The following is a 24,142-nucleotide window of genomic DNA, read 5'->3' as shown; positions in this document are numbered from 1 at the left end:
CTGGAGCTGTCGGGAGAGGGATTAGTTGGGATCTTCTGGGCTCGGGGCTTCCAGTGCGGCTCCCGGTGGAAGGCCTTATCTGGTGTTGTTAACTTCAGGAGGGAATTGTGCTTCTCCTCCAAATGGCATGAATAATGACTTTATCCTGACTTGTCCTCACAAGTTTTGCAGGCCCAAGTCTAGAGTAGGTTGGTGTCCAGCAGCACCAGCACACGGAGGTGCATCGCCCCTAAACCTGGCACCAAAATCCTTCAATACTTCATCGCTGGCTTAGCAGCTGCTTTGTAAAACAGGGTTTTAATCCAGTAGTAGATGAATTCGACCAGACAGCACTCCCAGTCAGCTTCGACACAGCAAACTTGTTATCTCATCAATATCTGTCATTGCCTAACTCAGCTGAGCTACCGTAATGGAAGCGCCATCCATTTGAAATCCCAAAGGTAGGCATTGGTTTGGGATCAATGCTCTCACAATCTCCATTAACTATTATGATGCCAGGGATGCTTTAGATCTCGTTGGGGTTAATTTCTTCATGCCAGGACAAGTCAACAAGATGTCTTCACTTCACTTTGAAAGACTTTAATTTATATATAGAAGAGCGGTGGCACAGTGATGCCAGCATCTCCAGAATTTACGTCCTTTCACCGAAACTCCCATTGCATTTCACCACGCCATCCTTCTCTCCCAGCTTCTCCACTGCTACTATTGCCCTTCCCCGCTGTGAAACCACGACCAGAAAGCCCCACGCCACACAGCAAAGCCCCAGATGGCAGTGCTGGATGTTTCCCACCCACTGCCCCAAAATCACAGCCCCAGGCATGGTGTGAGATGAAAGGTACAGCATGCCGCCTGCCATCTTACAGTCCTGAACAGGAGGCCAACACACCTTTTGCTACGGGAAGTGTCTTTACCTGTCCCAGGGCTAGCAGGAGCAGTCCCCTTCATCTCTCCTGTGCCACAAGAATTAGTATTTTAAATGAGCGCCCTGGAATCACACCGATTTGAGAGCTCAGAATTGCAATGTAAAATTTCAAAGACATTAAAAGAGACACCGCTACCATTTTCCAATATTGTTCTTTAACAGGCACTGAAAAGAAAATGATTACATCTAATGATTTATTAGTGAACAAAATCAGCCAATTAGACAGTCAATGGCTGATTTTCAAAGGGATTGCACAGAACAATTTAATATAATACAAGATAATAAACATGTCCTGAACTGAGTCACTGCAAGATGCTGCTAACAGACTGTCAGAGATATCAGATATTTACAACAGAATAAGGCACCACATCAGATAAAATAAAATACATCCTCTCAAGGATATAGAAATATGGAAAGGAATCTCCGGCTGCATTTCAACTCTGGGCAATTTACATAACTCCTGAGAAAAAGCTTTGTGTGGTGCCAGACCTCTTAAAAGTAGCCCATGCATGCTGCTGTCATTCGGATTACCCAAAATGTGCTGCTTGTGAGACAGACCTCTATTGGTGACAGAAGTCTGTGTGGGTTTACAAGGTCCAAAAAGAGCAGGCGGAATACAGACTTCAAGATTCATTCCAAAATCTGCACAATAATAATTACCAACACATCAAGAAGGGGGAAAAAAAAAAACTGCATTGACCTAATGGGATGGTTTTAAACAGAAAAACATGCAGCAAGTAACTTGAGTAACCTAAACTAAAGCTATCATTAAAATCATTTTGTCTCCATGTTGCCACTAAATATGTCAGACCCAAGCAAGTTTTTGTGCTTAGAACTGATGGCTTCATATCGCAGGCTTGCCCATGCAGCTGTTACTAAAAGATGCATTTTTGATAAAACGGTAAAAAGCAAGTAAACAAACCTGCAACTCAAATTGGTTTATATATATCATTATGAAATCATTTTCAATTTAATGTAACTGTGCACTGCCTCTGATACATCTGGTTCTACCCAGAATCATGAAAGCTCCATTCATGCTCCCAAGCCATTCAAGTGGGTGAGTAACTCTATGAACTCTGCACTTAAGGAAGTTTGCATTTTGTTTGCTTTAATACCTGCCTGGCCTTAGATGGTATTTAATCCAGCTGGTGTTCCTGTTTGCTATGAGTAAGGCTGAAATTGCAGCTCAGAAGAAGGTGGAAGACAATCTCTGAGGATCTGGTTGCAGGATGAGAGCCCAGTAACAAGGGATTTTAACATTTTTCTGAGCATTTGCAATACTCTACGTGTTCCTCCACCTGTATCAGTTCCTGTTTGGACACGTGCTACAACCCTCCTGAAGAAAAACACCAAGAAAGGTGCTAGAACACACATAAAATGGCTATACAGTTCCCAGATTTGTCAGTCTAAATATCTTGCACTCAAGGCCGCAGATTTGTGGTCGAGGAGACCTCCACGCTGTCGATGGAGACTTCTGATACACCTTGGAACTGGAGAAATGCTTCAGAGTACTGCAGAGCACTGACCCTGTGCTGGTGTTACAGAGGGAAGAGGGAGAATTTGAGGGCTGGTTGCCTGGACTCAATCTTGGGCAACACAGTGAATGTAACCTGCAGAAACCACTGCTAAGATGTCCCATAAGAAGTAAATTCCTCTCCCTTAAATCCACAGTGCCAGCCTGCGGAAGACAGCTCAAACCTGGTTTCAGCCTTTGAGGTTACAAACTTGGATGATCAAGGTAACATTTAAGGAGTAATGCTTTTGTATTTGCATGTATGCTTTTGACTTACTTAGAGCAACGTAACAGCAAATTTTACACAAAGAGCACTCTCCCTGGATGACCACGGGGGCTGAGCACCTTTACTGTTCAGCCAAACGAAATGCCCAAACTGGGCACGTGAAGGAGAGCAGAGCCCCTCCATACCCCAGCAGGGACACGGTGGGGGACGAGGGCCACCCGGGACCCCCGACAACACGCAGGGGACAGAGCACCAGTGTCACAGGGCCACTGCGCAGCTCACACCCCAGCCCCTGGGGTCACGACGCACTTCTCCATGCTGGCTGGGTTCTTGTGGGCAGCTTGGCTCTCCCTCAGTCTTCTGGCACCAGAGGAGTGCTCTCCGCCTGCTCTACCTGAGGAGAAGGCACCGTTTCCTTGCACCCTCACTCTCTACCTGAGGAGAAGATGCCACCTCCCCGTGCCCCTCACTCTACCTGACGGGAAGGCGCCATTTCCCCGTACCCCCCTCACTCCCTACCCAAGGGGCAGACGCCATTTCCCCGTACCCCTCCCGTCCCCCCGCTGAGGTGCCGGTGCCGCTGTCCCCCTCAGTGCCCCCCCGTCCCCGGGCAGCGGGCGCAGCGGCACCACGGCCCCACCACAGCCCGGCACGGCCCCGCTGCGGGGCGGAGCGGCGGGGCCGGGCCGAGCCGCGGCGGCCCCGGGGCGAGGCGGAAGGGCGACGCCGCCCGGGCGGGCGCTCGGAGGCCGCCGGCGGAGCCCTCTCCCCGCTCGGAGCGGCCGCGGCTCGGCAGCCGGTTCCCCCCCCCACACACCCCCGCCCCGACCCGTCCCGGCCCCAGGCCGGGCCATGCCGCAGCCCGGCCCCGGCGAAGCGGCCGGCCGCGTCAGGGAGGCGGCGGGGAGGGACCCGCTGGCCGCCGACCTGCGGTGCAGCCTCTTCGCCGCCGCGCTGCAGAGCTACAAGCGCGACTCGGCGCTCAGGCCCTTCCCCGGCCGCTACGCCGGCGGCGACACCAAGGACTTCGAGGCGCTGGTGAGTGGCCCCGAGCCCCCCCCCCGCCCCTTTGCCCCTGCTGAGGCAGGGAGGCGGCTCCGAAGTGAATTCGGTGCCAGGAGGCTGTGCCGGCGCTGCCTGCCGCCACGCTGGGCGAAGCTCGCCCATCTGCCCCCGCCGAGGGCCCAGGCGCGGCTTTCGTCCAAGTCCTGGGACGGGGACGCCTCTAAAAATCGTCTGGACAGCTGAACTGGCGTTAGGTGCTCATATCCAGAACGGGAATGCTTTGCTCAGCCTCTGGAGTGAGAAAACAGCCACATAAATGTGCTGGTTAATGAGCTCAGGGCAAGCACGCGTGGGAACATTGCGGGGTAAAAGCAGGTGAGATTGGCTCTCCGAGGTGAGGGGGCAGGTGGCGTTTCAGGGCCACCAGCACAGCATGAGGCTTTGTCTATCCCCTTACGTATCCCCATAGGTTTTACAATAAATTTGGGATTCTGACGAGTAAACTCCTGCTTGCGAATTTCCAAATCTGGTATGGAGATGCAGAGAGTTATAAGATCTCGCACCGCGTGCAAGTTAAAAGTAGTTTGGGAGGGTTTGTAGTTTGCAGGGCCTTGATACCTCTTGTGTTTATCCCACTGAAATCTGCATTTTGATGGCTTGTTTCCTTTCGGGAGCTTGCTTGCTTGTTCCTGCGTGTACTGTACAAATACTGTTGATAAATGCAAGTATAAATGGCTTTACAAGAAGCGACAAACTTTCTCACAAACTCGGTACAAATGTCTGTATCTCAGAACTGAGACTGTTTTTCTGTTTACAACCTATTAGGGTGAAATATTGTTTTGTTTTCACTAGAGGTCTCTGTTTAATCATAATGAAAAGGAGCTTACACTAAATGTCTGTTTTGTTAGCTTGCAGATACCAATGCGCTACCAAGCCTGAAAGAACTTCTAGAATCCGTTCCAAACACAGAGAAAAGGACCTGGGATTTATTTAGTTGGATTTTATCGTCTAAGGTCTTAATGATACAAAGTACTAAGAAACAGGAGGTAAGTTTTACATTCTGGAAGTCTTGATAAGAATTTGTCTTCTAAGGCAATTTTGCGTTTCAGAAAGTATTTCCCTCCTGCCAGAAGTTAGCTGGTTATTGTAAGAGCTTGATGTGAATGTATTTTTTCTATATATAGAGAGGGGTTTTCTTAATTTTTATTTTAGGAAAACTGGTTGGAAGAACTAGTTATCACTGTCAGTAGCTGATGATTGGGCAATGATTGTAGCTCCCATTAACAGAGCATGTACATGCATGTACTAGACCAAGATAGTCCTCCTCGGGTTTCATGGGGCTGGGTCCTGCTTCTCACTGAAAGACAGATTTGTACTTCTGCATACTGGCCCAAAAATGGAGAGGTAAGGTTAAGAGCCACCGAGGCACTTCTCTAATAGGGATCAAAATAGTTGTAGAGATTAGCAGCAAGATGAAAACAACTTCTGGTTTCACATTTTTTTTTTCCTTTTCCAAGATCAGCTGATGAATGTGTCATCTCAGTGGCCAAAACAGCATTGTAGAATTATTATATTTTCCTTTCATCTATTAATTCATTATAGCACTTCTGTCTTTTTTTTTCCTTCTGGAAAGATGAATTAAGATTTAGCTTTGGCAGCAAAAAACTGTCAGAACTCTCACTGTACGCTTACTCTTCCTGATTTGTGGGAGTGTTGAATTCTAACCAGGAAGCATGATCAAAATACATAAAGCAATTTGACAACTTAAGGGATAGTAAACAAAATTCTCAGCGAAGCGTCTAACCCCATAAACTAAGATTATTCCTTCCTGTTTTCAAGTATGAGAAGATACAAGAACTCACGGGAATGTCTGGTGCTGCTGTTCCTGCTCCGGACTTCCTATTTGAGGTCGTGTATTGTGATCAAATGAATACCAAGTTTGCCGAGACCAAGGGTGAGCGGGACCTGATCTACGCCTTCCACGGTAGCCGCCTCGAGAACTTCCATTCCATTCTGCACAACGGCCTGCACTGCCACTTGAACAGGGTGAGGCTCCTGGTGTTTCTCATATTGACACCACATCCTTTGTTGGTCACTTGCAGCCAGTGACACTTAAGAAACTACCTGAAATTCCTTTATGGTATTTTTCCTTTTGCAGTATAATTCCTTTTACTCCTGTTTTCAGTTTAGCGTAGGCCTTTGTGTTTGGTTGTATTGGATCTTCTGATGCAGCCTCAGGGTAAAAACTGGAAGAGGCAAGAAACGTTTTTTCTCCAGTGTGACAAATTATGACTATCCTTTATTTCTTTGTAAGGAAGCATAATGCCTCTGAAAACACTGACGTATCTAACACCCTGCAGCTGGAAAATGCTCATGCACAGAGGAAGACAGTGACCCAGGCAGCGCAGAGATTCTGTCCTTCTGCCTGGCTAAGGGAGATATCCCAGGATATGTAGCCCTTCTGATTTCAACAGAAGAGAAGCTGGGAGTTCTAGCCTTGTGTTGTTTGTAAAGCAGCTCTGACACAACAGCTGCATAACCTTCCTGTCAACCTGAACCATGATTTCCTCTCCACACTCTCTTTATGAGTAATGGCTCATCAGCTACGCCGGATCTACTGGATTAATAATGATAGCCAGTGGGCCAAATCTTCTGATACAAAGTTACTAAACCAGTTGTTTTTGAAAGGAATTCACAACTGAAAAGTACTTCCCTCCTTTCCTGTAAAGCAGGGTTTAAATGTGAGTAAAGCCTTGTCTGTACGTGAAGCTTGGGTTATTTGAATGACGGCAGTCTCAATAAATCAGTGAAATGCCCCTGACAGCAGTGCAGTCATGTTGATATAAAACGTTTAACTGGCAAACTAAATCCAAATCCGGGAAATCATGAATCTGTCCACACCAAGGGTTGTGCCAGACAGCCAATTTGAGGGATGGCAGCTGCCCCACCCGAGGGAATTAGTGCCAGGACAAAAAACTGTGCATGGATCTGGCCAAACGTGGGTAAGAAAAGCCTTTCTTCATTTACCTTCAGAAACAGAAAGGCCAGTCTGAACGTAAACAACGCTTGTGTGCTTTTTGTAGTTTGCATTACAGGATTTTAGGGTATATTTCTGCTCCATTTCAGACGTCCCTGTTTGGTGAAGGTACCTATCTCACCAGTGACCTGAGCCTGGCTCTCCTCTACAGCCCTCATGGGCTTGGCTGGCAGCGAAGTGCGTTGGGCTCTATCCTTAGCTGCGTAGCTGTTTGTGAGATCATCGACCACCCAGATGTAAAGTGCCAGGTGAAAAAGAAAGGTGAGCCTGTTGCAGTAATAACTACACACAGTTCAGCCCTTCTTTGGCACCTTTTGTATTTCAGCGTTGCGCATATATGCAGTTTTACAAACAATGTAGTATATGGATACTCGTCAGCAGAAACTGGCCTCAGACTCCTTTTCCAATTGGCCCCTCGACAAATCCACAGATGCCTCATTGTCTGTGAAGCTTCTCTTAAGAGAATATATTTAAAGGACAGAAAATAATTTGGCTGCATCATTTGTTTTTACTAGTTTCAATAATATGATAAAATCATCTATAATGCCTGCCCATTTCATCAGTGATGGTGGGACAGGAGCATCCGAAGTGTATTAAAACCAAACTGTATTTGATGTCTGTTAACCCTCTGCTCAGATTGTCCTCTCCTATGACTGCTTTGTGCTTGCCAGGCTCAATCAGTCCTTCAATGTCGTTTTCCTTTCCCTGTTAATATTAGCAGCCGCTCAAGTGCTGTGTGTGAAACCCGCCTCCTTTTCACCCTGCTCCGGGACTTAATACCGTCCATACCAAGGATGCCTAGGAGTGGTATAGCCTCAAGCAAACTTTTCAGTCTATTCTTGGATGCTAAAGGATTCTGGGGAATTCCCAGACTAGATGTTTGATTATCTCATTCCCACTCGTGTGTGTATGTGTGTGTGAGTGTGGTGGTGGTGTTTTTTTATATATGGTCACTTAAAGATGTGCATCTCTTTTTGCTTTTCTATTCCTGAAAAGACCTCTTTTCTCTTCCCATGCAGATTCAGAAGAAATAGACAGAAAAAGAGCAAGAGTGAAAAACAGTGAAGGGGGTGATGTACCACAGAAGTACTTTGTTGTCACAAATAATCAGCTTTTACGAGTTAAATACTTACTAGTATATTCACAGAAACAGCATAGGAGGTAAGAGTTCGTCTATCTAGAGTGATGAGCATGCTGTAACATAGATAAACATATCCTATTTGTGAAAAAACAATGGAAAACAAACTGCAAAGACCTGCTTGCACTACCAGATTTTAATCTGTTTCCTATGGAAATAAGCCTTACTGCCTGTCATCATTCTTCCTCTACCTGCTAATTTAATGCTCCCAGTTTCAGCTAAATTTATTTTTCACCAGACCTGTAAGCACTTAATATCATCATTAAGATACTTAGAGAGCTCTAATAGTTTCCTGCTATGAACAAATAAGAATGAAACTCAATCGAGTGCTGCTCTTAAAACGAGGGCAGTCTCAACTCTGCTCTTACCTATTCTAAGAGGCAGCATTCACCGAGCTAATCAAATGCAGGTACAGCCCAGGCAGTTACAGCCCTGCACAGCTCCGGGCAAGTCACAGAGAAAGGTGTGAACATGGAGAGAGAGAATAGGGTTGTGCACGGTGACTTAGGGAAGAGGGATAAGGAAAACAGGCTCCGTTGGTTACATGAATTGTGGAACAACTTACTGTTTTTATTGCATTAGCTTAAATTATTTAAAATAACAAAACTTAAGATACTCTTTGTCAAGGCATTTGTCCATCTCTCACAAAACTCACGCACTTTTCCCTTTTCAGGCCTTCAGGTCAATCTTCCTGGTTTTCCACCCACCGTTTTGCCGTAATGATGATGCTGTACCTACTGCTGCTAATGGTGATCGGGGCCAGCAACTCGCCAGCCTTCCTCTACTACTGGCACAGAATGTTTGACTCAGAGGGATGAGTCGCCTACGAAGATAAACTGTTACTTTCACTATGTGCCTTAATAATAACAAATCCGCAATGCACTGCATCTCTTCCAGAGCTCTGGAAATGAAGGTGCCTGGAGCTTTCCAGTTCCGTCTCCACTATGTTATCCTCATGGCATCTTTCCATTTACTGTTTCTGTATTCCTGTGATTCATGAGGATGCTCGGCACAGCTGAAAAGGATCATGATGGTGCAGCTTAGCATGAACCAATTGTTGAGGGTCCATGGGAAAAATGTTATTTAAAATTAATGACAGCTGAGTGTGGAAACACTCTGGCGTAACTATTTTCTGTCAAACTGAGGTAGTAACATTTGCACAAGTTGGAAGGGAGGATTTTTCTGGATGTCAGTGGGTCTTAACCAGTTTGTTTTCAGAAACTGTGTTTAGTGATGTTTGGCACGTCTTAGCGCAGATGGGATCACGTTTAAAACCAACTTTGTTTCTGACCAGGAATTTTTATATTTGAGCATAATGATTGTAAGAAAAGAACATGAAATAAAACAGCAACCAAAATGGAAAAAATTAAGTGGCTTCTACTAAGATTTCTTTCTCCCCATAAAATATGTACAAGGTTTGTGCTCTCAGCCGTGACCTGCCTTGGCCTTTGGTTAGTGCATAGATCAGACAGACTCAGGCAACTCAGCATCAGTACTGGAGATGCGTTTTGCTATTAAACTGCCTTCCACTTCTATTTTCTGCAGCAAAAAGGGGGAGGGTGAAAGGTTGCACTTATGCTGCCACCTGGCAGGCCTTTTAGGGTTGCTGCTGCTTAAGTTTTGGGATCTGGTCCAACATTTTTAGTTGCATTGAATTGTTCTCAGCCTCGCTTTACGAACAAATAGATCAACTAACAGAATACCAACAATTTCCTGAAACAGTTTTCCAAGGAATGGAGTAAAATAGCAGCAGAAGTGGTAGGGTTTATTTTATGTCTGAACATTGTGGTGTAATTAACTTCATGTAGACTTCACTCAGGCCTTCATGTGACAACTTATTCATAATGCTACGTTTGTAAGGTAGATTGTCCACTTCCAATTTTCACGGAGAGGTGGAGCTTTCAGTAGTCAGAATTATGGCAGTTGCACTGTTTGCAGCGTGCTTTGGCTTAATGCTGGCGCATCAAACCTCAGTGCAGCTCAGATTCAACTTTTCTAATCTTGAAGAAAGGCATTCTTACTGTATTTTCGGAGCTTGTTTTTAAACACACGCGTAGGTATGTGCAAGCTAGTTAATGGAAGGAAACATCCTGCTCCTTTTGCCCAAGTCCTTCATATTTACTTATATATCCCGTCCTTCATATTTTGTTACAAAGCAGCCCACAACTGACAGAAGAAGGAGCAAAGGACTATCCTCTGAGCAGTGACTGGGCATGGGATAAGCCCGATAAACAGCCCGGGGGTCCTAGGTGAAGAAAAGCAAGCTACATGCTGCTGTTCGAGCCCTGGCATTTAGCAGCAGACTTGATAAATGCAGGCTTTCATTGCACAGTGAACCCTAACCAAAATAAAATCTCATCACATATTCCTAGCAAATGAGCCAATGATTACCGCCTCACTCATTAAATATTTCAAAGAAAATCTTCTTTCTCTCATGTTCTGTTACCTAATTGCCAGAAATAATGACGAGGTAATCAGGTTTTCTAACTAAAGTTAGAGGACAAGTTCATTTACAGCAACCCCTCTTCTTGGTGGATGGAGCTAGAAGCATTTATTCCAGTTAATTTTGCTGCCAGAACAAATTTATTTATTCACCATACAGCTTGCAAAACAAGAACATTATAATCCAATTCCCCATTGCCTTTTACAGTCCATTAATAATGCTCACTGTTACAGCACATCGCATTTCCTCAGCCCGAGAAACGCACGCGCTAATTATAGTGCTGATTTGCAATTAAAATGTACGTAAACTAACAATTTATTGCGAAGCAGATTCAACCACTTTCCAGTAGTTCGCTCCGATATTTCAGTGCCGAAACTGGGGGGTTTGAAGCGTGTACGGTGCGTTTCTGGAGGTTTTTGCCCATTTCTGGTCCCCCTCGGCATGTTATATTTAATGTGCCGGGTGTGTAGGGGTTTAAGGTAGGTAGCGGGGCAGGCAGAAAACCTAGAGGTGTTCGGTACTGCCTAAAAGGTACGGTGTTGTTAAGGGGCTTGGTGTTCGCCTGGAAATGAGACGTCTTTTGGAACAGATGGGCTATCTGGGGCCCTTTGGAAAAGGAGGAGGTTTAGCAGCAGTTGCTTGATGGATGGCTGTTCCACCGTGCGAGCCTGGGAGCCCACCAGTCAGACAAAAGGAACAGACGGGGAGAAACGTAGCAGGGTTTGGGGGGGCTTCCTTGCATAGGAAAGTTTCTGAAGGATAAGCAAAAGGAGTTGCTGCGTAATGGCCGTTCAGTGCTATCCCCTAACGTCTGGCTGGGCTTTTTTTTTTTTTTTTTGGCTTTTAACTGGAGAGCTGAACTCACTTCCAGAGTGGGGGAGAATGGGTCCGTGTCAGGAGCTAGTCCCAAGCAGATCCGCATCGGGGGCTCCAGGCTACATCCCCAGGGAGAGGAGCACCGGGGGACCTCACGTGTGAGCCAGCACTGCGTTAAACCAGCAGGGCATCAAAGGGAGAGCAGCTTCTTCCACTCTCAGGTTTGATCAGGTTGAACAGACCCACAGGGAAGAGGTGGCTGCAGGCAGGGAACCAGGCTCTGATGTCCTGATGGCTCCTTGGTGCTTTAGATCCCCATCAGTGGGCTGGGGGAACCCCAAAGGCAACAGGAAAAAAAAATAATCCTGTAAGGTGCTCACGTTCTACCTTAGCTGGCCAGCAAAATACCGAACACCCTACTCTCGTGCTTGTTTTCTGCGCTCCCTGCTGAGTTCAGCATGTGTTTCCCAACGTGGCAAGATGCAGTCAGCTGAATTAATGCGGGTGTTGTGCTGAGTAACTGGCAATATTATGAATTAACCTCAGGTTCACGTTAACCTCTCCAGCCCATTGCGAGGCTCTTTGGACACACACGGTACTGTAAAAACGCTAACGGGAGAGGAATCAGAGCTGCCTCCTGAACAAAGGAATGCCCTGTCTGAAGCAGGCAGCCCGGGATGAGGTCGAGAAGTGGTAAAATTACCAAAATACCTGTGTGCATTAACACGGACCTTAAATTATAGTGGTGAATATTGAGATTCTGTTACTGGCATCGGACAAACCCGGCCCTGCAAGGGGAAGCGTGGCAGCGGGTATGGATGAATTTAGGGAAGTGGAAGAACTCACCCCCTGTAAGGGGAAATGGGTGATAAATGCGTATGGAAAGATCTCAGGAGCCGCCTGGGTGACGTGGGCAGGGAGGGAGCCAGGGCAGAAACAGAAGCACCCGCGGGGCGAGGAGGAGCGAGGCTCCAAGCTTCGTGCCCCCACAAGCAGTGCAAAACCCTATTGCTCTCTATATTATAAACAGGCTTAGAAAAGGCAGAACCAGAAGCAGGAACAGGCAGCACAACCTGAACTTTCGAGCCAGGCCAGGGCTCGCTTCCACCCCCAGCAGAAGCCCGCGAGCAGAGCCCATCCCCGCGAGGCACGGCTGCGGCACGGTGCTGCCCGCGTGCGCCGGGCGCGCTGCTTGGCGCCGAGCTCTGCGAGTGACATTTTCCTTCTATCGCGAAAGCTGTTGTTTTGGGCATCTTGCCCATGCTCTGGGCTTCCCGAAACGTCAGCCTTAAGCACCAGTAAAGGGAGGGGAAGAGAACGACAGGGAATGACGTGCACGAAGTGCTGGTGGGCAGGTGGGGCAGCGCTGGAGAGCCCGCAAGCATCCCGGGCACCGTGCCCCAAGGAGCGAGGTGTGTGTCCTCTCCAGCACCCCAAGGAGAAGGATTTTCCTACTGCGCCATGGTTCTCCTAAAGCCAAACCTGCTTCTGCCCTCCCACCGTACCTATGGGCCGTGAAGGCGGTGGGACCCCAACGAGGAAAAAAACCACTTGGTCCTTAGAGCAGGTCTCTGAGCCCATTAGGGATCTTCAGCAGCGCAGTGAGACCAAGGGAGGGTCTGATGAACAAGCTGTCTTCCCCATCACGGTAGAAGAAACTCCTTCTCGCACCAGTCGAGCCGAGACAGCCCAGCACCAGCAAGCCCCCGCTCCATTAGCGCTGTGTAATTAATTAACCCTGAGCACAACGAGCCCAGGAAAGCCAAACGGCGATTACACATCTTGCTGGAGTTTGGATGCTTTCTAAAGGGCTCACGTTAATCCCCACCAGCCAGCCTGGGCTCCTGCAGCTCTAATTGTTTTTTTTCCCCTCCTCGGGCAGCATGTTTAGCATAAATGATGTTTAGCATGGGGGAAGACGAGCACCCAGCACCCGTCCCCAGCCTGGCGTCACCCGGAGCACTTTGGCTTCCCATACCCTTGCCACCCAGCAAGAACCACTTGCACCTCTCTGACTGAAATCCCACCGGCTCTGTGAGCAACCACACTTTGTCACAACCACAGCAAGTCAAGAATTGTTCTTACAACAAAGCTCGCTCATCCTGATAAAGTCCAGATGCTCACTGAAAACCACAGTGGCCACAAAAATACCCACGAAATTGCCTCCTGCCAAGTCCGGAGCTCCCGAACTGTCCAAGGATTTCCACAAAAACCCCAAATCCACCTGGCTCAAACTAAGTTTGTCTTCAAAAGCAAAAAATGCATTTAACACCGATCAGTATACAATGAACAAAGAAACGACCCATTATCTCTAATTGCACAGAAGGGAACAGGGCAGCTGAATTAACCCAACTTGTCAGCCTGCACCCAGAGAAGAGGCCTCCACCTCCGCAAGCAACTTCTGGCACACCAACGGAAAGCAGAAATAAAATAAAACCCACTTTACTCACCGCAGCACAGCTCCATCCTTCACCCCAGCCCCACCAGCAGCCTCCCTTCTCCTTGCCATGCAGCTGAAGCCGCCTGCACCCAGCTGGCACCCATGGGTGCTGATGGGCCCCCCACCCACTGCTGTTTCCCATCACATTCCTCATGGGGATGCACATGGGCAGCACCTGCAGGGTCTCTGCTCGGGGGCAGAGGTGGGATGCTGGTGCTGGGACAAACCAAATGTGTATTAATGGGAAAGGGGAAAAAAAAAAAGAAGAAAAGAGGAAAAAGAGCGGGTTTTGCTCCATCAGCCCACACGAGCTGCTTGTGGCAGCCCAGTGCGGGGTCTGAGACCTGCCAGGCTCACAGCCCAGAGAGGGGCTGGGGACAGGGACACTCAGGGTGCCTGGGGACCTCAGGTCTTCTTCTCACCCTCTGGTTACCCAAATACTCCTCCTGGTCAACCTTGTGTCCCAGAGAGCTGCTACAAAAGGATGCGTCCATACCAACCCTGTGCACCAGAACAAGACAGCCAGGACTGTTTTCCCTTCTGGCTGTCTCCAGAAAGGAGAAGAAACCCCACACCACCCCACGCCACCCCACTGCGGCTCTTTGTGCCCCTCCTGCCCATGCCCCCCATGTCCTGCTCCCGGCCAGAGACCCGCACCCACCTTGTGGCCACCTCCAAAAGGCCCCTGCGGGACAAAGCAGCCCCCAAGGCAGTGCTTCCCGTCCCCTTTTTGTGGGTCTCCTCAGCACACCGTGTTGACAGTTGTCCCGTTGGAGCCCCCCGAAGCCCCCCTGCCATTTCCAGCCCCATCCTTGATGGTTTTCTCCAAGGCTGAGGCAGGTTTATGTCTCTCGTGCCTGGTGATTGCTGTTTCGATGCCCCTGAGACACAGCTGCACGTCCTCCCGAAACGAGGGGGTGTACAGCCCGTAAATGACCGGGTCGGTGCACGTGTGCAGCAAGCCGAAGAGAAAGAAGCTGTGGTTGATGTACTCGGGCGTCCTGTGGATCATGGCTGGCTGGAACCAGTACCACAAGCCCAGCAGGTAGTACGGGGTCCAGCAGACGACGAAGGTGGCGACGATCACGACCGTCATCTTGAGGGTCTTCATGCGCGCCTTGGAGATGGGGTCATTTTGATTTCTTACCAGACCTGGTGACAGTCATAAAATCACGGAATCATTAAGGCTGGAAGAGACCTCCAAGATCATCTGGTCCAACCATCCTCCTACCACCAATGTCACCCCCTAAACCATGTCCCCAAGCACCAGGCCCAACCTTTCCTTGAACACCCCCAGGGCGGTGACTCCACCACCTCCCTGGGCAACCCGTCCCAATGCCTGACCGCTCTTTCAGAGAAGAAATGTCTCCTCATTTCCAACCTGAACCTCCCCTGGCACAACTTGAGGCCATTCCCTCTGGTCCTATCGCTGGTTGGACCCCAAGGGGCTGGGACCTGCTTACCTTTGTTGACCTTGAGCTGCTTACTGATCTCCCAGATGATTCGGGTGTAGCAAACGATCATGATGCTCAGGGGGGTGATGTAGAGGGTGGTGAAGGTGAACATGTTGTAGAGGGTTTCCTCCCAGTGCGCTCGGAAGCTGCCGTGGGTAACACACTGCGTGAAGTTCCCTCCCGGGACCGTGTGCAGGTGGAAGAGGAAAAGCTGAAACCAAGAACCAAATAACAAGGCGGGGAGGTTTTGGGGCAGAGCACCAAATCCAGGCAGTGCTCCTGGCTGCGCACAGGGAGCACCTCCCTGCTGCTGTCGGACCTGGGGAGATGCTCTGGGCACCCGGCTCTTGGGCTTGGCCTGGACGGGTGGGATCTGGAGCCTGTGAGATCCCATTTCTACCTCATTGTTTCAGAGGCAGGGGTGGGATTCACCCTTGGGTGCCCTCCTCTCTGCTTTCTGCCATACCACGTGCTACTTTGGGCTGTAACTGCTCAGGTTTGTCTTGGCCCAATACAACACATTTTTGCAGTGGAGCAGGGATACATTTTGGGGAGCTGATAGCCACATGCATAAGAAATAAAAAAATAATGGAAAATGGAATTTTCCCCAGCATTAATTTAGTACCCTAATGGGGTCGCAATGACCTGCTGCTTTGAGCAAGGTGCAGAACCAACGCAGCGACCACACCAATTTGCTCACCAATGCCAAGCTGCCAAAGGCGAAGCCCACGGACTGGGATGGACTTGTTGGTGAAGCCCCTCTCCAAAACCAAACCCTACAGGGAAAGTGCCCAGCCCTACCTGCGGAGCAGCCAGGAGCACGCTGCCCGCCCAGGCGGCACGCAGCAGCAGCCCGTTGCGGCGTCGGGCACGGGCGAAGGGTCGGAGGACGGCGGCGTGCCGGTCCAGGCTGATCACCACCAGCACCAGGGCGGCCGCGTACATGGCGAAGAGCTTGAGGAAGTTGAGGAGCTTGCAGGAGAGCTCGCCGCCGTACCACTGCACCGTCACGTTCCACACGGCATCCAGGGGCATCACCGCCACCGTCACCAGCAGGTCGGCCAGCGCCAGGCTGAGGATGAGCGGCCGCACGTGGGATTTCCTCCTCTTCCTCAGCAGGCTGCCCAGCACCGCCGCGTTGCTGCACGCCGCCAGCAAGAAGAAGACGGCCGTGATGGCCACGCGCGCCCTCGCCGCCTGCGTGAACCGGGGCTCGACCCAGTGCTGGGGGCAGCGAGCGGCCGAGGCGTTGACGTCCCCGTCCGTGGGGAGGTGGTGGGGAGGCGCGCGGGGCTGGCTCATGCCCTGCCGAAACGCTGGCGGCCAAGCGACCCCCTGGGTAGGGGGGTGAGGAATGCGGTGTGTCTTCAAGGAGAGCAGCTGGAAACTGGGGAGAAACGGGGAGAGGGTGGGAAGCGAAGGTTTGGAAGCAAGGCGGAGGTGCCAGCAGCAACCCCTGGCTTTCTGTTGCCTGCCTGCACCGCGCTGCCCGTGTTGGTTATGCTGCCCGTGTGCCCTCTCCGGCTCCCACCGTAGCTATAGCAATCCCCTGCCCGGACATATTTTTAGCTCTTTGCGAGGCAGTTGAGCAGCTGGGGAGCGGTGGCTGGAGCCATGGGACCAGTGCCTGGCTGGGCATGTCTTTCTTTGCGAGCAGACAGCATCTTTTTAAAAACCCCATGATGGTTTCCATTAGCAGGTGTAAGCTTAATGTTCTGCCTCCGTCTCCTGCACTAGACTCACACCTGGGGGTGGCAAGGAGGGGACAAGGGGCATCCCATGCTGTCCAGGCACCGGCAGAGGTTCTCAGGAGAGGCTCACAGTGGCATTTGGGAGCCAGGACCTTCCCCAGACCGGGGCAGCACCCAGCAGGGTGCAGGAAAAACCCCTCAGCGGGTGCCCCTGAGCCTGCTCCACACCCCTGTCCCGCAGGGCTTTGCCTTTGGGAGGAGAAGCAGGAGGTGAAGGCAGAAACGTGGGCACATGTGGGGTGGCTATGGGGTGATGAGCACCATGCTGTTCCCCCAGGGTTTGGTTCAATTGCCCCTTTATTCCCAAGCACAACCAGCCTGGGGACAGCCCGCATTTCAAGGGCAAATCCTCCCAACTCTTACGCACACGAGCATTAATGCTCCCAACTGCCGGGAGCTCTTAGCATTTTGAGCACCTTTTGGCTTGCCGATACCAAATTATCACGTTCCCTGCCTTTGCACAAATAAAACGAGCTGCAGAGACCAAACCTGTCCCCCAGCTCCGTGGGATGGAGACGCCGATGCCTCACAGTGAGCCGCCCTCCTCCAGCCCCCTTTGCCGCATCCATCGCCTCCCTCCCCAAAACCCAAAAAGCAAGCAGAGAAAGCAGTAAAAAGTGCTGATCCGCTGGCTGGCTGGGAGAAAACCATGCCAGGATTCGTCCCAGTGGACAGGAACATACCTGGCACACGCATGCCCCGAAGCGAAGAGAAATGCCCCTTGCCTCTCCGGTGGCCGTGGCTGCACGTCAGGCTGCTCCAGCACCGAGCATCAGCACATCCGTGCGGCACTGCCCGGCGGCGAGCCCCGCCGAAGCAGCAAAACCTTCCCTCGCCAGCAGCTACACTCTTTTTAGCACAGGCGTTTGCAGGCGCTGGCATCTGGAGAAGGCAACGCCGACGCAAACATTCCCTGCGCCGGCAACGTGCAGCAAACCCGGTGCAGGGCAAGCGGAGGTGGGCACCCCTGCCCTCGCGGGCTTAACGAGCTGCCCGCTTTGGGCTTTAATGAGCAGGCAGCGGGGACGAGGACGGAGCTGCTGGATTGCAAGAAATGGCCAGCGTTCAGGTTGTTGCCTCTGGTGTGGTGGCCAAGTGTGGCCCCGTCAGGGAGAAGTGCCAACGCTTGCCGCATCGGTTTGCTATAAATACAGGAAAATGAGTTAATTATCACTGGGGTTGGCGATGAACGTCCTGTTGCTCAGACAACGGAGAGGCTCGCAGCACACACACACACACACCGGTGATGCTCCGGGACCAGCCGGCTCCCCGTGAGCCCCAGTGATGAGCACAGCTATGTGCCCGGGCTGGAAATGCCATAAGGAGGGGATTAAACCCAGAGAAGAACTTAGGTCGTTTTGCCACTTTAATAAATCAACTCCTTTCTCTCCACTTTCTCAGTTCCCACCTGGTTCTTTTTGCGTTTATTTCAGCGTAATGCCGTGGGAGCGACACAAAGCCCTGGGATGGGTACGGAGCTCACAGGGGCTTAAAAAGCACCGCGAGGCTGGGGATGGGGAATGGGGGATGCTGCTCCTCTGGACAGCAAAAGGGGAGAAAAGAAAAGCAAAAGATTTGGGGGATGACTGGTAATAGCTTGGTGATGAGAAGCGATTACGAGAGGGGGGCTCCTGGGGACCATTGGGATCCTGCTCTGCGTGGGCCAGGTGCTGCTGAGCCTCCTCTGCTTGCTGGAGCTCTCCTGGGCACAGGGAAAAAAAAAAGAAAAAAAAAGAAAAAAGAAGTTTGATTTTTTTTCCCCTATGTGGTTTAAAAGTCAGATTGCACAGCACAGAGGCAGGTGGCTTTGGCTGAAGGCAGCGTGCGGCAGAGTCCTGAGACCCAGGGGACGTGCAGCCGCCGGAGCACGCAAGGGACCACCAGCCACCGCAACCCCCTGCACCCCCATCAGTTCTGCACCCAAGGGAACGGAGAAAACCAGACCTAGCCCAGCTCTCCCAGCCCTCCTCCCCAAGTGCCAGCTCAGGAGGTTGTCCCCAGGGACCCCCAGAGCCACCACAGGCGGAGCAGGATGGGACGATCCCTGGCACCGTGGGGCAGCGCTCCCGGGGGAAAAAAGCATGGAAATCGGGTGGGAGCCCGTTTATTGCAGCAGCCCCAGCCGCCTCCTTGTGTTCTCCTCCTGGCTGGAGCAGGGAGGAATTCAGCCCCACATCCTCGTGCTGCCTTTCCCTTTCGGTGAGCTCCTCGCACCTGCGCTGAGGCAATTAAATAGCGAGCCAGGAACGCGCTCCCTGTTTGTCCTCCTTCCCGGCTGGCTGCCTCCTTGTCTGGAAATGTCCTGCCTGTCCCCCACTGTATGATGCAAGAGAGGGACAGGATTTTTCCCGGGAAATGTAAGCCTTGCTCATGCCACAATAAAGCCTTTGGTCCCTGTTCAAAGAGGATTTTTGTAGCGTGCCATCATGCAGAAATGTCCTGGGAATGCATTACTAATAAGTCTTATTTTAAGGGTGTGGTCCCTTGTTAAAAATGACTATTTTTCTCCCGTGTTTGCACAGTAAACCTCTTGTGTTTTCTCTTTTTTTGTTGTTGTTGCCTGTCTCCTCAAAGGTCAGCTTGGATGCTGTCTGCTCAGCACTGGTTTAGCCATCACATTGTTGGTCTGCGGGATTAGGAAACGGCGCTGGCAGGCAGGGCTTGTTTCCGTGCTCCTGGCCCCTGCTCTTCCCAAATCCTCTCGGGGCTGGGACGCTGCCCTGGGGCCTCCCAGGAGCTGCACGGGGTCACCTTTAAAAAAAAAAACAAAAACGTGTGAGGTGCATTTCACGTCTGACATCCCGTACAAAATGGAACGCAGCACGGGATGCCATCCCCGAGCTGCTAACCCGGCGCAAACACGGGGCGTGCTGCTGCTTATCCCCAAAAATCACCGCCAGGGCCTTGGCTTCGCACTAGCAGGAACAACCCGCCTGTCCGCCCCCAGGAGCAACTCCGGCTGTTTGGCCTTTGGCCTTACAAAAGAACAAGGACCGTGTTTTCTGCCTGGAGGAGGAGGGATGAAGCGAGCGGAGCCAGCCCGCTGTGGCACCCAGAGCCCGCACCCTTGTCCCCAGCCCCTTTACAGGTGCTTCTGCAGGGCTGGGGGGCCCAAAAGTCCCCGCTTGCTCTGAAAACCTCCCCCTTTCAGACTTCTCAGATGCAGACATTTTTCCCCTAATTCTTCTTTTTCTCCTCCAAGCCTCGAATTGTCTCTGGAGCAGCTTGTCCAAGGAAATGTTTGTCTCATACTGGACCCGAAACAGAAAGTCTAGTCAGGGACATCTGACATGCAGTGTTTTTGTGAGTAAATACCAGTGTCCATGAAGTCATTTCCCGGGGTTAGCGATGAGCTCAGCCCTGGAACGGCTTCTGTTCTTACCCAAAGTTCACAAGGCAAGCAGACGGCCGCGCAGCTCCCCATTTTCATCCTGCTCATTAAATACACATCTGGGCTGCGGCGTGGTGCCGGGGCTGGGGACGGGTCCTGTGCACCAGCTGCGGCAGGGCATCACCCTCAGTTCGGATAAATATTCGCTGCAGAAAGCAAGGGGGGAGCGTTCTCGTTGAGCCTGAAGGGAAATTGCATCCCCTGTGCTGTAACCCAGCAGGGCTCCCTGTCACCCACCAGGTTCCCTCGGGTGTTTCCTTGTGAAATAATGCCCTGTTTCTGGATTCAGCTTCAGGAGTTGGAGCGCTTAGACCCTTCTCCAGGCGTGTCTTGCCCCCAGAGTTGAGAAAAATGTGCTCTGGATGCTCAGCCCCACAGCAATGCTCGGGTTTATAATCGGTGCTCGCAGTGCCACTGAGCCCAGCAAGTCGTGGGGGGGACCCCAGGCACGTACCCATATGGGATGGATAACAGACCCCATGGAAAGGTGAGGTCCCGTGCTGAGAGTGCCCTTTCCAGACGCTTGCCCCGATTTCCATCGTCCTGCGTGGAGCAGCAGCTCCTGGGGGCTTTCCCCTGCGTTTCACCAGCACATCGCCACCGGGGCACAATGCCCTGCGCCCATCCGTGCCACCAAGCCCCAGCACCACCCGTTCACGAAGCAGAGCCCGGCGCTGCGCCGCGGCTCTCTGCCTTCAGGAAACCTTTCCATCGTGTGGGAAGACAAGAGGATGGAGTCTGTGTCTTCAGGCCACCCATTTCTCTCTCCCTCCCCAAGCATCCATCTCAATTCCCAGCGATATCCACAAGGAACCAGGAAGGATGGAAGGAAAGGTTAGCAGGCTAAAAAGGAGGACGCTCTCTTCTCTCACCCATCATTCCCTTCCCTCAACAGGGTGAGTGGGATGAATTTATCTCCCAAAGCCAGACCTCGAGGCTCAGCTCCAGCAGCAGCAGGGGTTTGGTGCCGCGGGTCCCCCTCGGTGCCGCAGCGCCACCGGCACCGACCCTGCCAGGCCCTCGCTGCCCAACCTGGGTATTTTTCCTAGGCTGGAACAAGTTATGAAATCCAAATGTTTTCATTGTGACTAACCCACGGAAGTGAACAAGTTTGCCCTTGTTTTTGGATGGATTTGAGTTGCTGTCCTTGTCGTTGCCTTTTGTGCCCTCTTTCATCCTCTCTATTTTTACGCCTTGCTTCCGTCACCTCCCGGCTTTCTCCCCGCTGGCCCTGCTCTGCGCACCAAACACCCTCCTCTCTCCCATGCTCCCAAGCGTCTTTGGACCCAAATCTGATTTTTCTTACGGGAAAAGCTGTAACCACGGCTCCGCATGCCCCGAGGAGCGAGGGCAGGATGGAGCCGAGCCACAGCGCTCCCCACCGCCTCCTCCAGCCCTCCTGGGGAGGACACGGGGCCCCTCGCTGCTTTTTTAGGGTTCACCACCTGCAAACCCATTCCCAAAGGGCACTGGGGGTTATCCAGGTGTTGACCCACTCCATCCCAAGCACCTTTCACAGAGGTGCATGGAAAAGCTCCCCGTGGGAGGGAGCAGGGGCAGCCTCCCCCAGCACCCATTTCCCCTGCGTTTTATTCAAACCTTTGCCTCTCTGAGCAGCATCCGAGGTTTAAAAACGTCCTTGGGTGAGCTTCGTGCAGGGATATCACTGCTTTTGGGAAAGGACGAGGCTGCGGGACGTTCGGCGGCTCCAGTCTCTCCTTGTCTACGTGGGGAGGAGACGATGCTCTTGGGAAAGGCAGGTGTTTCTGCACCCTCACTTGCTGGCTCGGAAACTCTTCCGAAGCTGGAACGCAGACACTTGGTCCCCTGCAAGCCAGCAGCAGCCTCATTTGCCCCATCTCAGCCCCACACGGCTTGCTGCAATGATTAAGCTGAAATAAAAACCACAAAAAAAAAAGCAAAAAATCTTGCTATTTCAGCAGCATTTGCAAAGAATTGTATATAATGAGATAACTAATAAAACAATTTGATTTTTTGATGCTGGGGCTTTGTTGTTGTGAAAACAGGAGCATTTTTTACAGTACGTGATGGAGAGGACCAGCAGCCTGAGCTGGTGCAGGGCTGCAGGCAGGGCCCTGGCCACTCTGCTCCAGGGAAAGGTGCAAAAAACCACGAACACAGTGAAGATCCACCCCCAAAAGGGCATGCATGCTGCCAGTCCTGACCAGAGCCTCACCTGCACACCGCTGAGCAGCTTTTAGCTCAATGCTCCAGCTGGGGAAAAGCCGGCTGGTGCTTTGCCAGCACAAATCAGCTGCAGCCCTGCCCACCTTGACCCGATCAGGAAAACAGAAAAAAAAAATCAGAAAATCAGCAAAACCTGGAGCAGGAAAAGGCACAAGAGAGACAGGGCAGGTCAGAGGCAGGCACCGCACCGTGCCACCGGCATGCGTACACAGCCTGGCTCCCAGCACATCCGAGCCCGCAGCTAGTGCCTGTAAATAAGAGCAATAAATTACAGGTGTCTTCAGGAGCAATTAGTTAATTGCCCGAGCCAACATGTGCTTCCACACAGGATGCCTTTGTCCACCCCGCAGCTAAACCAAACACCTGGAGGGCTGCGGGCTGGAGCTCTGCCCCTGCTCTTCCTCCGCAGTTTAAATGCCCTCATTCAGGCGCTGCCCTGCCTCGGACCTCGCCGTGGCCCCATTGCACGTTACCCAGTGTTTGCAATAATTTCACCAACATGATGTTGGGCAATAATTCACGCCCTGCTGCTCACCTGCAGCGGGGTGGTGTGGGCAAAATTTGGCATGGTGGCGGCGCGTGGCACCGCGCGGCGGGCGAGGGTCCCCGGGAGTCATCACTCCAGGGGCAGCACGGGACCCGTGGTGCTCAGAGGGCTTGGAAGGGCTTGGCCATGCCTAAACGAGCCGCAATTCTTAACTAAATTCCCCCCCGATCAGCCATGTAATTAAAAAGGGCTTCGCTACGGAGGCTGTCAGAGACCAGCCGGTGACGAGCCAGGCCTGGATGCGCGCAGCAGGGATTGCTGCTCAGTCCCCAAACACTCCTAAAAGAGCCGTTCCCCTGCTGAAGCGCCACCGAAGCCCTTCTGCTGGTCACAAAGCAGGTGGCAGCCCTGTTTTCCAGCCCAGGGGGCCCAGTGGTGTTGTGCCAGCAGGTCTCTGAAGCATCTGGGCGATGCTTCGTGCGTCTGCTCCATAAATGCTGCAGGTGGAGGCGAGCTCCGTGGGGCCGGGGGCGAGGGTTTGGCCTCTGAGCAAGTCCTTCCGGGGGGGGGAACGCCGCCTCGCTCCTTTTGTCCCAGCCACAGCCCATAAATTCTCATCCGTGCCATAAAAACAAACTACAGTAGTTCATTTTTTTGGGCCCTTTCCCAAAGCTTTTAGGCAGCTGGGGTTTGCTTTTGTGCTGACGAAGCGGTGGAGGAGGGCTTAAGCGAAACAATATTGCGGCGGCTGCGGGTGCGCTGGTGGTTCAAACCTCAGGGCGAGCCCCGGGGACCCACGGCACCTCCCCGCTTCCATCCAAACCGTGGAAGTGGCGGCTCCGAGTCCTGGGATGTCAAAACAGGGCTTAAAAACAACAGCTTCGGCTCGGCACCAGCCACCCCTGGAGCACGGCTGGGGAAGCGCTGGGAGCCAGGCACTTAGCGAAACCCCAGCTCCCAGCTCGCCCTCCTGCAACACGCAGCCTTCCCCAGCGCGCTCGGGACGGAACAAAGTCATCAATCAGTTCTTGTAGCTCCCACCTCCGTAAACAGGAGCGAGCCCGGGAACACAGAGCAGGGGAAAAAAAGCGTCAGCTCCCTTCGGTGCGGCGCAGAGGGCGCGGGCGGGGAGGAGCGGGGCTGCTGGCCCCACCGCGGCCCCACAGGGGTGCGAAGCCCAGGCGAGCCCCGAGCGCGGTGATTTTGGTGATGGTCACTGTGCCAGTGTTGCCTCGAAAGGGCAGGAGGCACAAGTAGCCGGGGCGAGCATCGCTGCCCTGTTTTCCCCCCGTTTTGTTAGAGGGGAAGGAG

At 51.9% G+C, this 24,142-nt stretch overlaps 2 protein-coding genes across 4 annotated transcripts; one reads left to right on the top strand and one right to left on the bottom strand.

The window, feature by feature from the left end:
* LOC308201082 (gonadotropin-releasing hormone II receptor-like) lies at positions 1–22,471 on the bottom strand. Of its 3 annotated transcripts, none has more exons than XR_013956025.1 (8): positions 22,334–22,471; positions 21,736–22,028; positions 20,128–20,282; positions 18,960–19,496; positions 15,796–18,447; positions 15,004–15,205; positions 13,551–14,692; positions 1–2,449 (listed from the first exon to the last, which is right to left on the bottom strand). XR_013956025.1 is itself a non-coding variant. In XM_080607843.1 (7 exons), exons 5-7 carry the CDS (start codon positions 16,294–16,296, stop codon positions 14,283–14,285), a joined length of 1,113 nt encoding a protein of 370 aa, XP_080463969.1. In that variant the 5' UTR covers positions 16,297–18,447; positions 18,960–19,496; positions 20,128–20,282; positions 21,736–22,028; positions 22,334–22,471; the 3' UTR covers positions 11,073–14,282. The 3 variants fall into 3 exon arrangements, 1 of the variants encoding a protein (XP_080463969.1); XR_013956026.1 differs by having other exon boundaries at positions 14,202–14,692; XM_080607843.1 differs by lacking the exon at positions 1–2,449 and having other exon boundaries at positions 11,073–14,692.
* PARP16 (poly(ADP-ribose) polymerase family member 16) lies at positions 3,355–9,211 on the top strand. Its single transcript, XM_080607844.1, has 6 exons — positions 3,355–3,699; positions 4,575–4,712; positions 5,506–5,712; positions 6,793–6,964; positions 7,723–7,864; positions 8,515–9,211. Exons 1-6 carry the CDS (start codon positions 3,514–3,516, stop codon positions 8,657–8,659), a joined length of 990 nt encoding a protein of 329 aa, XP_080463970.1. The 5' UTR covers positions 3,355–3,513; the 3' UTR covers positions 8,660–9,211.
* Positions 22,472–24,142: the final 1,671 nt, after the last annotated feature.

Source organism: Anser brachyrhynchus (genome assembly GCF_964034855.1).
Source record: "Anser brachyrhynchus genome assembly, chromosome: 11".
Classification (NCBI taxonomy): domain Eukaryota; kingdom Metazoa; phylum Chordata; class Aves; order Anseriformes; family Anatidae; genus Anser; species Anser brachyrhynchus.
The sequence above is the reverse complement of the archived record's forward strand: the minus strand, read 5'-3'. Positions and strand labels throughout refer to the sequence as shown.

Bases quoted from the DNA above. Each gene is read 5' to 3' on its own strand.
- PARP16 (XM_080607844.1), top strand. From the start codon at position 3,514: ATGCCGCAGCCCGGCCCCGGCGAAGCGGCCGGCCGCGTCAGGGAGGCG. The intron at 3,700-4,574 runs GTGAGTGGCCCC...CTGTTTTGTTAG, and splicing joins CCAAGGACTTCGAGGCGCTG to CTTGCAGATACCAATGCGCT. The intron at 6,965-7,722 runs GTGAGCCTGTTG...CTTCCCATGCAG, and splicing joins GTGCCAGGTGAAAAAGAAAG to ATTCAGAAGAAATAGACAGA.
- LOC308201082 (XM_080607843.1), bottom strand. From the start codon at position 16,296: ATGAGCCAGCCCCGCGCGCCTCCCCACCACCTCCCCACGGACGGGGAC. The intron at 15,206-15,795 runs GTAGGGCTGGGC...TCTTGGTTTCAG, and splicing joins TGCTCCTGGCTGCTCCGCAG to CTTTTCCTCTTCCACCTGCA. The intron at 14,693-15,003 runs GTAAGCAGGTCC...GACTGTCACCAG, and splicing joins GCAGCTCAAGGTCAACAAAG to GTCTGGTAAGAAATCAAAAT.